Here is a 13,678-nt window from a genome sequence, read left to right on the forward strand (position 1 = left end):
CGAAAATAAACCAAAACAAAACGACGATGAAAAAACCCCACTCAAAACCGCTGAAGAAGCATCATGAAAGCTGAGAAATAACCGGAATGTTATTCAAAACTGGATGGTGGCAGGTTCACACCTAGCTTTATTCTGATGGCTGCTGGTGATGTGTAAGCTGGCACGATAGGAAAAGAAATGCAAGCCTTAAGGAGAGGGGAGCAGCACTGTGAAATTTAATTTAGGATGCACACAACTAGCGTGGCAGCAACGAAACGGAGGAATTTGAGTACCAAGTTTATTTACTGTCCATTACAAATAAAATACGATAACCAAGCAGCTAAAGGTTACGTATAGGCAAGGGCTGCCCGCTGGCAGGTGACGGCTCTGCAATGGCTCCACGGGCGGCAGCAGCCACGGCCTCAGCGCACAGAGGAGCACGGACGCCGGCAGCGGGCCGCGCTCGGGGGCGGGCCGGGCGGCGGGGCGGCACCGCCCCGGCCGGGCCGTCAGGGCTCGGCGGCGGCCCCGCCCGCGGGCGGGGCGGGCGGAGGAAGTGGCCCGGGGAGGCCGGAAGCGGCGCTGACGGGGGGCAGGCGGAGCGGGGCGCTGGCCGGTGAGCGGGGTCGCGGGCAGGTCCGGCAGGAGGCTGCGCGTCCAGGGCGGTGGGGGCAGTTTTCCCGGCCTTTCCCGGTAAAGCTGGGGCGTGTCGGGCAGAAGCAGCGGCGTCTCCCTAGAGGAGGAGCCAGTGCGGCCGGGTCGCTGAGGAATAAGGGAGGCGGCCTGCGGCAGTGGGTAGTTCACCGGGCTGGAGGTGCGGGTGTTTCTGAGCCCGGTGGCAAGAGAAAGCCCACGCCTGCAAGGCACGCGTAGGGAGAGGGCTGTTGTGAGATGAGGGATTTGGCCAGGACTTTAGGATTGGCACACTGACGAAGTGTAGGGGTGGTATTTTATGGCAGTAGGAGTTGGGGCTTGGTCTCATACGCCCTGTTCTAAGGAGCCCAGCATCCCGTGCGCCTTGCTTTACAGCTGAAGTGATGCTGGCTTGCAAACTACCTGTTTTACCCTCTGTTTTACTCCCAGCTTTGCTGCTTGTGTACTTTTTGGAAGACTCCATCTGTTTGCCAAGCAGGCTGATCCTTCTCTGTTGCTTTACTGATGCCGGTAGCAAAAACTAGTTGCCGGCTTCCATACCCTTTGGGATGTGTAATTAAGCATGCTGCTTCAGCACAAAAGATGAACCTTAAGGCCTTTTCAGACACAAAGCACTCAACCCAACTGCTGCAGTAGAGAGAGATCTGTACCACCATGACTAGAAGAGGGATTTAACCCTTGCAGAAAGGATTTAACCCTGCCAAGAAGTGGCAGTTGTCCTGCATTGGGTCCTCCCAGGTAACTTCGAAGTAAGTGTCCAACTCCTTTAATGTTACAAAGGGTATAGCATACTACAGTCTAGAGATGTGTTGGTAACAGTATTTATGTTTGGTGCTAATTATTGTCATTTTTAGTAGGCATTGCCAATGGATGAACTGGTGCATGACTTGGCCTCAGCTTTAGAGCAGACTTCAGAGCAGAACAAACTGGATGAGCTATGGGAAGAGATGGCGCTAAGCCCACGGCAGCAGCGGCGGCAGCTTCGCAAGAGGCGGGGTCGTAAGCGACGCTCAGACTTCACACATCAGGCAGAACATGCCTGCTGCTACAGCGAGGCCTCAGAGTCGAGCTTGGACGAAGCTGTCAAGGATTGCCGTGAGGTGCTGACAGCTAATTTCAGTGACTCTGATGACATGGCAGTGGTCAAACGGCATCCAGCTCTTAGTGCCACCCTGAGGAGCAAGCAACACTTGTGGCATGAGTCAGACTCCTTTACAGAGAATGCGCCCTGCCGACCTCTCAGGCGCCGTCGGAAAGTCAAACGTGTGACATCAGAGGTGGCTGCCAGTCTCCAGCAAAAGCTCAGGGTGTCAGAGTGGAACTATGAGAGGGGCTGCAGGTTCAAGTCAGCCAAGAAACAGCGTCTTTCACGCTGGAAAGAGAATGCCCCTTGGACATCATCCAGTCATGGCCTTTGCGAGTCAGGAGAGAACAGGCCCTTCCTCAGCAACGGGGGAAGGAAGGAGCGGATGGAGTGTGAAGCCGATGATCAGAAACAGGGTTCAGATGAAAACATGTCGGAATGGTGAGATCTCAGTTTCTTCCCTATGCTAGTCAGATGGCTGCCTTGCTTGCAGCTGCTTGTAAATGCTGTGCCTTGCTTTTTGAAGTTCTTAAAATTATTCAATGCTGCTCTTTTTGTGAGGATGAGAAATATCTCAGCTGCTTCTAAAATGTAGATTTGTTCAAAGTCTTTCCTGTCAGTATTGTATGATGACCCAGAATGCTTCCTTGAGAAGTTGGCAAGCTGATAGGTTTCTGGCTCCTGTTACACAAAGAGTCCTCTGAAATGTCAGTGGCCTTGCAGCATGCTTGTGGCCTGTGGTTCTGGGAGTAAACCCCCAACTGGCACTTGTGTTGCGTGATTGGTACGAGCTGATCTCTGTTTCTCATTTTCAGCATTTAAGTAGTGGTAGATTACAGATCAGATCTCCCATCATTACTGCTGGCCCTCTGTGCAGGTGCTGTGTGAACCTCAGTCTAACCTTCCTTTCAGTTCTACATTTCTGCTCTTGATCTGATCGTTAAAGCCTAGCTATGGGGAGAATGTGGTGAGAGGATGAAGAAGTTGAGGGCAACTTATGTTACTTACAGGATAAGCACTGCGCATCAGTGGAGTCTGATGTCTTGGTGTCCAGTTTTGGAGAACTTTGATGAATTTGTGGCAGAATCACATACAAGGGATTAAAATAAATCATGTAAATGTCGTGGTCTAAATTTGCGTTGCCCTTGGGAATTTTTTTCTCCAACTGTGACTCTTATGCTCTCTGTCTAAGGTTTAGGATCATAAAACTGCTTCTGTCAGAAGAGATTTTTCAGGTTAGAAAATAGGCAGCTGCTGAGAATTAAATGGAGGAGGTTTCTTAATGAATGGCATACAAAAAGCACATGTGATCACTGATTTTCTAATTATCATTGTGTAAGAACAGCAGACATTGAGGAGACATTTGAAACAAACAAAAAGCATTATTTTTCATGAAACATGAGGTCTGGAACTCTCTACTGCAGGACATTTTAGAGGTCAAAATTTAAATATGTTCAAAAGGGAGATGTGGAGCATAGGCATATCAGGGGCTGTTAAACTTTACAGCCCAGATGAAAGATCCCACTCAGGAAGTCCTTAAGCTGCTTGACTTCTAAAAGCTAGAGGAACATACAGAGAAGTCTGTGTTTGTCATGTTCTCATGTTCTTTTCTCAAGCACTGTAGTAGTCACTATCAGACAAGAGTGGATTTGGAAAGTCTTAACTCTTTGATACAATATGATTGTTCATATGTTGAGGTTCAATTAAGTATTGTGACAGTCTAGCTCTGCAGTTTGTCAGAGTGGACAGGTGGCACTTCATTATTATGGCTTTGTGGATAATAGCTGGAATTGAAGACTTCTCAGTGCTGTTTTCTGGGACCCTGTGAAAAGCTTAGGTTATAGTAAGTCCTCACTGTGGTCTGGGAACCACTATTGCATTTTTACTGGGTCAGTTGTGATTTGTAGCATGTAACTCTTACAGAGTGGTCACTTTTTTCTTTTAAGAGTGGCTGTTGTTCCTAAAAAGTGTGAGGTGGGGCTTTACAAGAAACTTGTGGATGGAAACGTTTTGTTGCCAGTTGTTAGAGTAGTTTTATCTTCTTAGAGCTGTTTGCTACTAGTCCAGGAAAAGAAGTGTGCTAAGCAGCTCCTGAATAGTGCATGTCACTGGTGATGGACTGAGAGATACCCTTACTAGATGTGGCAGTGATGGACAGTGTTCCTTGAGTTGGATTTTTTAACACCAGTCAGAGTCTGTTCCATCATGTCAGACTTGAACCTAAACCAGCAGGCTTTTATCCAGCCTTTATTTGTGCCAGCCTTGGAAAGAGTAAATAAAGAGCTATGTCCAGACTGTAACTTGAGGACCATGCTGGGAGATGGCTTTGTTCTGTCTCAGTTGTCCCTTGCTCTCAGACTAATTATTGTGCAAGTATATGCATCAAATGACGCTTACCATCTGCTGCCAAATCCTTGGGATTCTCTCTGGAAAGCTAGTGCTTGGAATATTTGACCTCTCCAACACCACATGTGTGATCTGTGCTGTGACTCACTAGGGAGGGCCACAGTTGGAGGGAGTAATATATACAGCCCTCTTCACTGCAGAGTATCCCTCACAGCAGTGAAGGATCATGCTTTGGTCTCTGCTGCTCTAAATATAGCCCTTTGCTGTGAAACTGGCTGTGTCTGCCTCACTCCCACTGTGCTCTAGCTGTTTTTTCTGGTACAGTGAGGGAAGTACTTTTCACAGATGTATGACAAGGGCATATCCTGAGGAAAGGAGAAGAAAATTGGATGCCTGGGAGAGCAAATGGTGTGGTTGTCATCACAAGTTGGTGGAATGAAAGGTGACTGATGCTGCTTGTGGGACTTGTAAGCAATCTGTGGTGATCTGGTGATTTACAAAACTTTCATACTGAACTGGTTCCACTACTGTTCACTCCTCTAACAATATGGAACGTGACAAAACGAAGTGAGTTTTCGGGCAAACTAAGTTCTGTATTCAGAATGGATTTTTTTTTTTTTTAATCTTATTTTTCCTCCCCTACACTGACAATTTCTTGGTTTAGGAATGAATCTGTAAATGCTGAAATATCCTGTATTTTCTCTGGTTTCTACAAGGGTTCCTATCCTAAGTCAGGTCAAAGACCTGTTTATTCAATTGATGAACTCCCATTCACTGAAAAAGTCTTGGATATGGGTTCTTAACAAGGAAAAGGGTTTTTTTCTAGTTTGCTTGTGGGACTATGCCCAGTCCTTTCCTGGAGGAAGATGAGCTGCAGTATTGTGATCCAAGTGTACATATAATGAAATCTTTGAAATTGTTTGCCAAACACAGCAAAAGATGAACATAAATTCAGAGAAGGATGGATGTGCAGGAACACAGTAAGGAAATGATGGTGGTTCTGAATTGGGTAATGACATGATCCAATGCCTAATCTATAAATAACTGTGGAAACAACAAAGGGAACAAGTTTTAGTTTAAGCAGTCATTTGTGTAAAGGTGACAATTAGCTGCTAAGACTGTTAGAAGTAATATGCCTTTCTGTCCCTAAGTGTTTTGAGATTCCCTGCAGCCATAATAAAACAAAGGCAAATTATATATTGAGTGCTGAAGTTTTCTCTCTTTTAGATCTGAACTGAGTACTTCCAGAATGTTCTGGGTTTGGTTTGAGGGCAGAGCAAACCATAGTACAAGAGCTGTCTAAAAATCACTTCGAGTAGTGTGTTTATTTGGGAAAAACATGCAGTTGGTCTCATCTGTTTTCAAGAACCAAAACTCTGTGACTTTTTCAAACTTGGAATTCTACTGACCCACCAATGCTGTGAGATTTCACTGGCTTAATGCTGATGTATTGGTTGTGGTTTAACCTGGATAGGCAGCTCAGCTCCATAAAGCCACCTGCTCACTCCCCTGTGGGGATGAGGGAGAAAAATGGAAGACTAAAAGTGAAAAAACTCTTCAGCTTTAGGTAAAGTTGATTTAGTAGGTAAAGCAAAAGCTATAGTGCGCAAGGAAAGCAAAATAAGGAATTCACTGTTTCCTATCAGCAGGCAGGTGTTCAGCCATCTCCAAGAATGCAGAACTCCATCATTTGTAACATTATTTGGGAAGACAAACACCACAACTCCAAATGTCCCTGGCTTCATTCTTCTTTTTCTCAGCTTTTATTGCTAAACATGACATTAGATGATGTAGGATATCAGTGTGGTCAGCCCGCGTCAGTTGTGCAGCCTGTGTACCTCCCATCTTCTTGTGCACTCCCAGCCTGCTCACTGGCAGGGCAGTGTGAGAAAGCCTTGGCACTGTGTAAGCACTGCTCAGCAATAACTGAAACATCCCTGTGTTATCAACACTGATCACAAATCCAAAACATAGAACCAAAGTGCTGCTATGAGAAGAATTTAACTCCGTGCCAGCCAAAACCAGTACAATGTTCTGGCCTGAGAATGTGACCATCGCTCATCCTGAATGTGCAGTTGAGTTGCTTTACCCTTTGGAAAGGAGCTGCTTTGATGACAGTCTGCAGTTGCATTCATGAGTCTGGCTAAGCTGATGAATTGGAGGCCAGTCTCTCCATAAAAAAAAAAAAAAAAAAATTCCTATCTTGGAAGGCAAGTGACAAAGACAGAGTGTTCCGCTTCCCCTCCTTTTCCAGCCCCGCCTGACCTTCTGCAGCCCCTCGGTGCCTCTTGTTTTCTTATTTTTATAGAAAATCAATATCCCTCCTGACACAAACAATAGCTCAGGCAAAAGAATAAATGGGGGAAACCTGAGATCTCTGTCCATCACCTCTCAGTTTAACTCCCCCAAACTATTTAATTATAAGCATGCTTTGCTTCAGGTGTTTGTGACAGTGAAATTGCTAAATGAGGACCATTTTAACCAAAGATTGGGTGATCAATAACCCTCTATAGCAGTAGCTTGTCGGATCAATAGCATTCATTATTTCGTGGTTAAGGTAAGTAGCCTCCTTTGCAAGTGGAGGTCATTAATCAGTGCTTACTGGACCTACAGAAAGGCCTGCATAGGAGTCTAGTTCGTGTTCAGCCCTGCAGTGTAAAAGGGGTAGTGGAGAGGGTGAAATCCCTAAAAGTTTGTTCGTGTAAAGCACTGGCAGTGATGCTTATCTGTAAGGAACTAAAGAGCTCTCAGTGCAACACAATGCTTATAAAGTAGAGTTAATATGACCTGGGTGCTTGTCAGTGCTTTTTCCTTTCTCAGGCACCTTTCCTCTGAGGATGCTAAAAACCTTATGAAGCAGTCACTCGGTCCTCACATCTGCAGCTTGTGAAGATTGTTTATCCAAGCTATCAAAAGGGAAAGCAGGCATGCTAAGGGATTGGCCCAGGGTCATACAGTCAGGTGGTAGGAGAGCTTGGGATGAAACAATTAATTCGTGGTTCTCAGTCCTTGGCCTTAATTGCTGTGGTGTATATGTGGGAGGATGAATGCATGGCCCAGCTTTGTAATGGATTAATTTGGAATTTGATATTAACTTGCATGCTGTAAGGTGAGCATGCTGTATAGATTGATCATCCTTTAAGTATAAATGGCCTTTATACAGGCCTTTATGATGAAGATACAGAATTTTAGATGTCCAACATGATGAGTTGACTTGATTATACTTTAGAGTGTGTTTTCTAAGACCAACAATATGCTCTCAAAATAGAGTTTTATTCTGTGCCTGCAGTTCTTTGGAGTGACATATTTTGTGGTCCCTCATTATTCAGCCTTGTCAATCAGGGGTTTCTGGTATGATCTCTAGTATGATCCAGTTTCCCTGGAAGAGTGGCATCCAGAGATACTTTCAAAGAGCATTCCCTGATTGGAGACTGATTCTAGTGCTGACTTACACCTGATGTTCACATCTAAGATTTTAGTGCTCAGGGAGGAGGCAGTAAGTAGTTTCTGCTTGTCCTGGTGTCTCTCAGCTAAATCAGAGGAAGTACTGCCTGAAGTGTCCAAGGAATGAGTTCTAGTCAGCATTAAAGCCTTCAGGTGCTTGGAACTGATATGAGCAGGTACTTCTGCTACAAATATTTGTCTAGCTTTGCAAGTCAATTAATAGCTTTCTGCATTTTAATTTCTAACTCTATTCTTTTGTTCAAGAATTAAATCTTCTCTCACTGCTTCAGGAAATGCAAAGCAATGCAAAATGCTATGACAAGGTTGTGTTCAGCAGGGTCAAGTCATGCTGTGCTAAGGTATTTAGCTGGATGTTTGTAAATGTCACAGCTGCTCTTACTCCACATAAAATACAAGTTGGTGGGGGAGGAGGCTGTGTGATAGTGTAACATTTTTGAGGAAAAGGAATCTGAAATAGAAAACTTAGGAGGGTTTTCAGTTAAGTGACCCAAGGACAGTGTTTTTAACTGTTCTTAATTTCCTGGTGAGTATTCCACATGATGCCATAGTTAGGTTCGTAATTCTAGTACCTGAGGCAAATGCCATTTTATTAATTACTTCTTGATAACTTAGAACTAAACTAGATACAGGATTCTACTCTTTTTCAAGTGATGCAGCATTGATGCGTTTTAACAGAAAGAAAGCAGTTATGTTCTGTTCTAGAGCCAGTCATGTGTCTGAAATTCAATTTTTGTGAGACATGTAAAACATTTTGGTCTTGGAGAAGCTAGTAAGATGTAGTAGAGTGGTTTTTGTATTGTGCCTGTTGCAATTGTAACCATTTTTTTTTCTCTGTTTCTGTTCCAGTGAAACTAGCAGTGTTTGCAGCAGCAGTGATACTGGCCTCTTTACCAATGATGAAGGCCGCCAAGGTAACAGGTGTCCTGTGATTTTCCTCATGTGCTGCTAGGGAGTTCCTTACTTTCTTTACAAGTGCAAAGGAAGATCTATGTTTGAAGGGAGACAGAGCCAGTGGCAGGGAGCAGCTAGAAGTTAACCAATGAGATGAGGGCTACAAATGTATGATTTTCTTAACACTGCACTTTCTCTGATGAAATACTTTGTGTATCAGATCCATAATATTTGCAATATAAGAAGTTATTATTGTGGAAGGGCACAGACATACAAGAGGAATTTGAGAGCTCTTCATAATGAAAAAGCACAGCTTATGATTTGTTTCTGTAGGTGTTTTAATGGTTGTCTACATACCATTAGTGCCTGAAATCTGTTAGTTGTTTTTTTCTATGGGCAGGAAGAGAAGATGGGAAAAAAAATTACTTAATGCTGACAAGTTACCTAATATGCTGTGCTGAGAAGATGATGGTGATATGTGATAGGTCTCATTTCTTTAAATATGTGTTCTTTCCTTGCTCTTGTGGGCATTAGTTGAATGTTATATTTTCAATATCTGTTGTAGAAATGGTATCTTAGGAGCTCTGAGTGTGAAGTGCAATCTGGTTTTATTTATCAACCACAGCATAGTGTTCAGTTGATGGGGGATAGGGCAGCAGTGTGAAATAGGTTGTAGTAGACACACTGGCATTGAGGACTATTACATCTGGAGCACGTGGAATGTGACCCTAGAGACCTGCAATTCTGTGCACTCTGATTCTGTCACATTTCACAAGCTAAGATTTGGATGAGATCTCCTCTGGGAATATATGAGTGCTAAAGGAAGTAGCACCAGTCGCTCAGTAGGATATACTGCTTCCACTAGCTTGTTAATGGCCCGGGTACCTGTGTGAAACAACACAATGATAGCAAACATGCTTGTGTGTTTTCTGATGGTATTTTAGGCTGCAGGACCAGTCTGTGTTCTTAGGGGAGTATAATACTTTGCTTAAGAGTAGGGATTTCAAATACCAGCTTTAACTGTTGCTGAAAAATAACTGTTTCTAGACTCTGGTTCTTCAAAGGCAAGAGAAAAGTAGAATCTTTTGCCTTCTCTTTTTATTGATAATTGTTCAGGCGGAGCTGAAATTAGTGAGCACTTGTATATTAGATGACAAAGCAGAGTGGTGACTGAAGTGTTTTACTTCATCACCTGAGACAAGATTAATGGAGACTGGATAGTGTATATATATACTTGTCTATATGCTTGTCCTATATACTTGCCCTGATTTTGTACCCTGTTTTAGACATTAACTTTTGGCTGCTACTGGAAGTAGGATGCTCAATATACAGGAACATGTAGAAATATGACTTAGATGAATTAATGACGTCCAATTACAGCCTTCCCTGTCTAGGTAAGAGAAGAGGTTTGGCATCCTTGTCATCAGGTCTCTCTCTGTTCAAAGAGTTGATACTGTGATAGCTTTCTGGCCAGGATGTTTTAGATTACAGTTACGTTAAAAAGGTTAAAAATATTGTTGCACTTTCAGACTAAATAAAAAATATCTCCTTTTCCTTTTTTTTTTCTTAACAATTCTTAGTCATAAAGTAAATAAAAAACCAACAGCTTTCCATGTCAGTAAGATGGAGAGAGCGCAAAATTTTTTTGTCACAGATCATCACCTTATAAATAGTTTTCCAGCACAATTACAGGCTGAATAATGGGAAACTTAATCTAGCAGCATTCTTAAATAAATGCAGGGTTTTTCCCTCCTTATTTTGAGGTTGCATCATGTAAAATTTGTGCTGTTGCTAATTAAATAAATCACCTTTTCAAGTGCACATACCAGCACACTTCTATGAGCAGAGAATGATTCTAGTTCATAATTTGATTGTAAGGTGGGTTTTTTTGGTTTTATATTTGTTACATGCATTGGGATCTCTCACAGTGAAAATGACTGAATATTAGCATATGATGCTGATGGTTAAAGTTTGTCTTGTGGAAACAGTGATTTGAGGTAGACAGGGCACTATGCCCAAATCTCTAGTAGTTTTGCACAAATTAAGATCTCTTAGAAGAACTATTCAACATTACTTAGTTTTAATTTGCTATGAAGTGGAGATGGGATTTTTATACTTTAAGATAAAATTGGTAGGTCAACTTGGTGCATGGAAGAAAAAACAATGCCAGAGCTTTGGGATGAAGTGTTCTGGCTGTCCTCCCTGTTGCTGATCAGAGTTGGTTTTGTGTGTTGCTTCTTCTGTTATGTGCAAGATCGCAGCATTCTTATCAGGATGAGTTTTTTACTTCCTTGTATTCTTTTTCTCTTCGTTTTTTTTTTTCCCAGCCAGACATGTGAGTAGGCATAACGGACTTCGGTCAGGAATAACGTAAGTCAGTGAGGAAAGGAGAGTTAGTGGGGATGCTTGAGTTGAGGCTTAGTGGTAGGCAAATGAGAATTTTCCCTAAGGTAGGTGTGTTAGTTTTTTAAGGCAAGATGAAGGACCTTGGAATTACATGGGACTATTTGTGAGTTGGGCCACTGAAATGCTACATGTGTCAGGTTCTTTGCTCTCCTTCTGCTTTTTTTTCGTACGCTGCTCATGTGCTACTGGTCTCAGAGAATTTCTGGCCACATTTACTATGAACAGTGTCTGATGCAGTTCAGTTTTAGATTGCAACTGCATTAACTACAGCAGCCCAGCTTCGTGGAGACTTTGGTCATGACTTCTGTTGCTGCTGCCTTAGTTTTCCAAAGGGTTTGTAGTTCTTAGAGATTCTAAGAAGTTGATTGAGAGCAACTCACAGCATGGTTAGTACTTACACTCAGAGTGACCATTTCTGATAATTACGTGTTTTTGTCTTAGCTGCTGTCTTAGGAGACTAGGGGTCTTTCTCATCAGTATGTTTCTTTTGCTTACTCTGTGAGCCTGGTCTTCTCTTGTGAAATTTCTCCTGTGACAGCCTATAACATGTGCCAAATGATTGGCCTCTACCGGTGTCGCAGTAATTACTTCAGAGAAAGAGTTCTGCATAAGACATCACACAACATTGAACTGAGGTTGATGAGATGCAGTAGGTACAGAGTGCTAAACCTGCCCTAGGCAGGTCTATAAAGAGGCTTTGTTCTATAGGGAAATTCTGGAGACTGATGAGTTGGATAGTTTAAAGTGTTTAGTGAGGCCCCGTAGTTACTGAGGATCATTGAAACAGAATACAAATATAAGGCTCTCCAAGAATGAATTCTTAATGAGACTTCAACTGTTTCACATTCAGATATGCCTACTTGTAGTATTTTGAGGAACTGTCCCAGGGTACTTGATGTTATTTGTGGCTAATTCCATCCTGTTTCTTTAGGAGATGATGAGCAAAGTGATTGGTTTTATGAAGGAGAGTGTGTTCCAGGATTCACTGTCCCGAACCTTCTTCCCAAGTGGGGAGCGGATCACCGATCTGAAGTGGAGAGGATTGACTCAGGCCTGGACAAGCTCTCTGTTTCCACCTTCCTTTTGCCCTCACAGCCAGCTCAGAGAGGTGAGGTCCAAAGGAATTGTATTTGAGAACTTGTGATGTGATGGCAAGAGTAGATTCTTTTCATAGGTGTTGCATTTAAACTGGTATTGGTGATCTGATTAGGTTTTTTTTTTTTAAGATCCAGTTAAGAAAAAGCTGCACAATTGGCGAGTTTACTGAAATAGTTGTACCAGCTGCCCATTGGCAGTCTTCCTTTTCTTAAATGTAAGGACTTTATTTGATTTGTGAATAAACTGGCATATCTGCATCTTCAAAACTGAAAAACAAGAGACAGAGGATCTGATTTGATTACTGAACTAAGGAGTTTTCCTGGTGGCTTTGTCAGGAAGAATCTTTTATGTTCATTGTTCAGTTTTTCTGCATTTGGTTTTCAGGATTTCATGCTCGCCTGAATCGCCTTCCAGGAGCTGCTGCCCGTTGTCTCCGTAAAGGTCGGAGGAGGCTGGTTGGCAAGGTATGACCTTTTGAAAGATGATCATTTTGTATTTCAAATTCTGGTCAGCCCTGAAGTACTATTCTAAGATACCACATAAATTGTTTTCTGCAGAATGTGGTCCTGTAAATTTTTTGTTTCATGTGTTGTTTGATTTGTTTAACTGCTTTGACTGTCAGAATGTGATTGAGTGACTAAGTGGATTTTAAGGCACATTTGGAGTGGCAAAGGCAGCTGATCAACACTGAAAGCAGTATGAGAGGAGGCCTGAAGAAGAATGTCAGGGAGCATAAATATCAAGAAGATTTAGACAGAATGTAGGGGAAAATGATGATGGTATGAGACTTGTGCATGCTCATCTGAGGCTACAAGGGCAGAGAGGTGCCTCAAAGGTGAAGGAAGGCCAAATTTTATATAGGGAAGAAGACTGATATGAATGGCAGCAAAGGAAGGTGGTTTTAGCAGTTGCACTTTTAGTGGGAAGAGAGGAGAGTAAAAAGGTATATGCAGTAAATGCAGACAAAGCTGCCCAAAGCTGTTGAGTAGTTTTAATATACTAGGGCATACACGAAACAACATATCAGTCCTTTTTCTAATAGAACAAACAATACTTTGCAGATGTCTGCCTACTTTGCAGGTGTCTGTCTAAAAGAGAGGGGTACACCTGGTTGGGTCTGCATCATGGAATATTGAGCACTGCTGTTTGTTATAAAAGATGGTTCTGAGAAGGAAGGTGTTGGCTGTGTTTGGCTTTTCTTTTTATTGTGATGTGCTCTGTGCTTTTGAGAACAATGGCATAAGTTCTGAGCTGGCTGCTGTAGTCTGCTAACAAGGTGTGTTAGGGGGGCCTGGAGTCTAGCGGGGTGTGACAGCTGCCTTCTGTTCAGTCATACTTGAAAGATCCTTGTCTGCCCCTTCTTTCTTCCACTCACCTTGCTTAATTTTAACCGGCATTCAAAATCTGAATCCTCAGCTGGCAAGAAACTGACTTTACACAGGGTTCCTGAGGCCACCTGCAAGTGCCTGGGCCTGGCGGCACACCTCTAATGATCCAAATGAGAAGGATAATATTTACTTGTTTAATTCATCTTCATCACCTTAAAGGGATCTTTGTCATTTGCAGTGGAGGTCACTGCTCCCCCTTCCCCATCTCTCTCGAAATTGTAATCATAAATAATGAGTTTCATTCAGAGCTCCCCGGCAGCGAGCTGCTAATTACCAAAAGTACGGCTTGTAATTTACACAGTAATAAACTGTAAATTTAAACATTATAGCACTTTAAGTTAATAATTTTCCTGCTGTAACAAATAGC

General features: G+C 42.8%; 1 protein-coding gene across 4 annotated transcripts in view; it reads left to right on the forward strand.

Annotated features, from left to right (window-relative positions):
* The first annotated feature begins 539 nt into the window (after positions 1-539).
* GPATCH2L (G-patch domain containing 2 like) overlaps positions 540-13,678 on the forward strand; it is a 35,020-nt gene continuing 21,881 nt past the window's right edge. The window contains exons 1-6 of one of the 4 annotated variants that reach the window (XM_054276432.1): positions 556-595; positions 1,063-1,382; positions 1,488-2,158; positions 8,375-8,439; positions 11,757-11,933; positions 12,308-12,387. In XM_054276432.1, the coding sequence (XP_054132407.1) occupies positions 1,500-2,158; positions 8,375-8,439; positions 11,757-11,933; positions 12,308-12,387 (981 nt within the window). In that variant the 5' untranslated portion in view covers positions 556-595; positions 1,063-1,382; positions 1,488-1,499. Of the gene's footprint in view, positions 596-1,062; positions 1,383-1,487; positions 2,159-8,374; positions 8,440-11,756; positions 11,934-12,307; positions 12,388-13,678 lie in introns of all 4 variants that reach the window. The other 3 variants (XM_054276433.1, XM_054276434.1, XM_054276435.1) reach the window with 3 other exon arrangements.

The sequence above is a fragment of the Melozone crissalis genome, unplaced genomic scaffold (assembly GCF_028551555.1).
Source record: "Melozone crissalis strain CALT ecotype California unplaced genomic scaffold, PUWL_Pcris_2 ptg000018l_1, whole genome shotgun sequence".
NCBI lineage: Eukaryota > Metazoa > Chordata > Aves > Passeriformes > Passerellidae > Melozone > Melozone crissalis.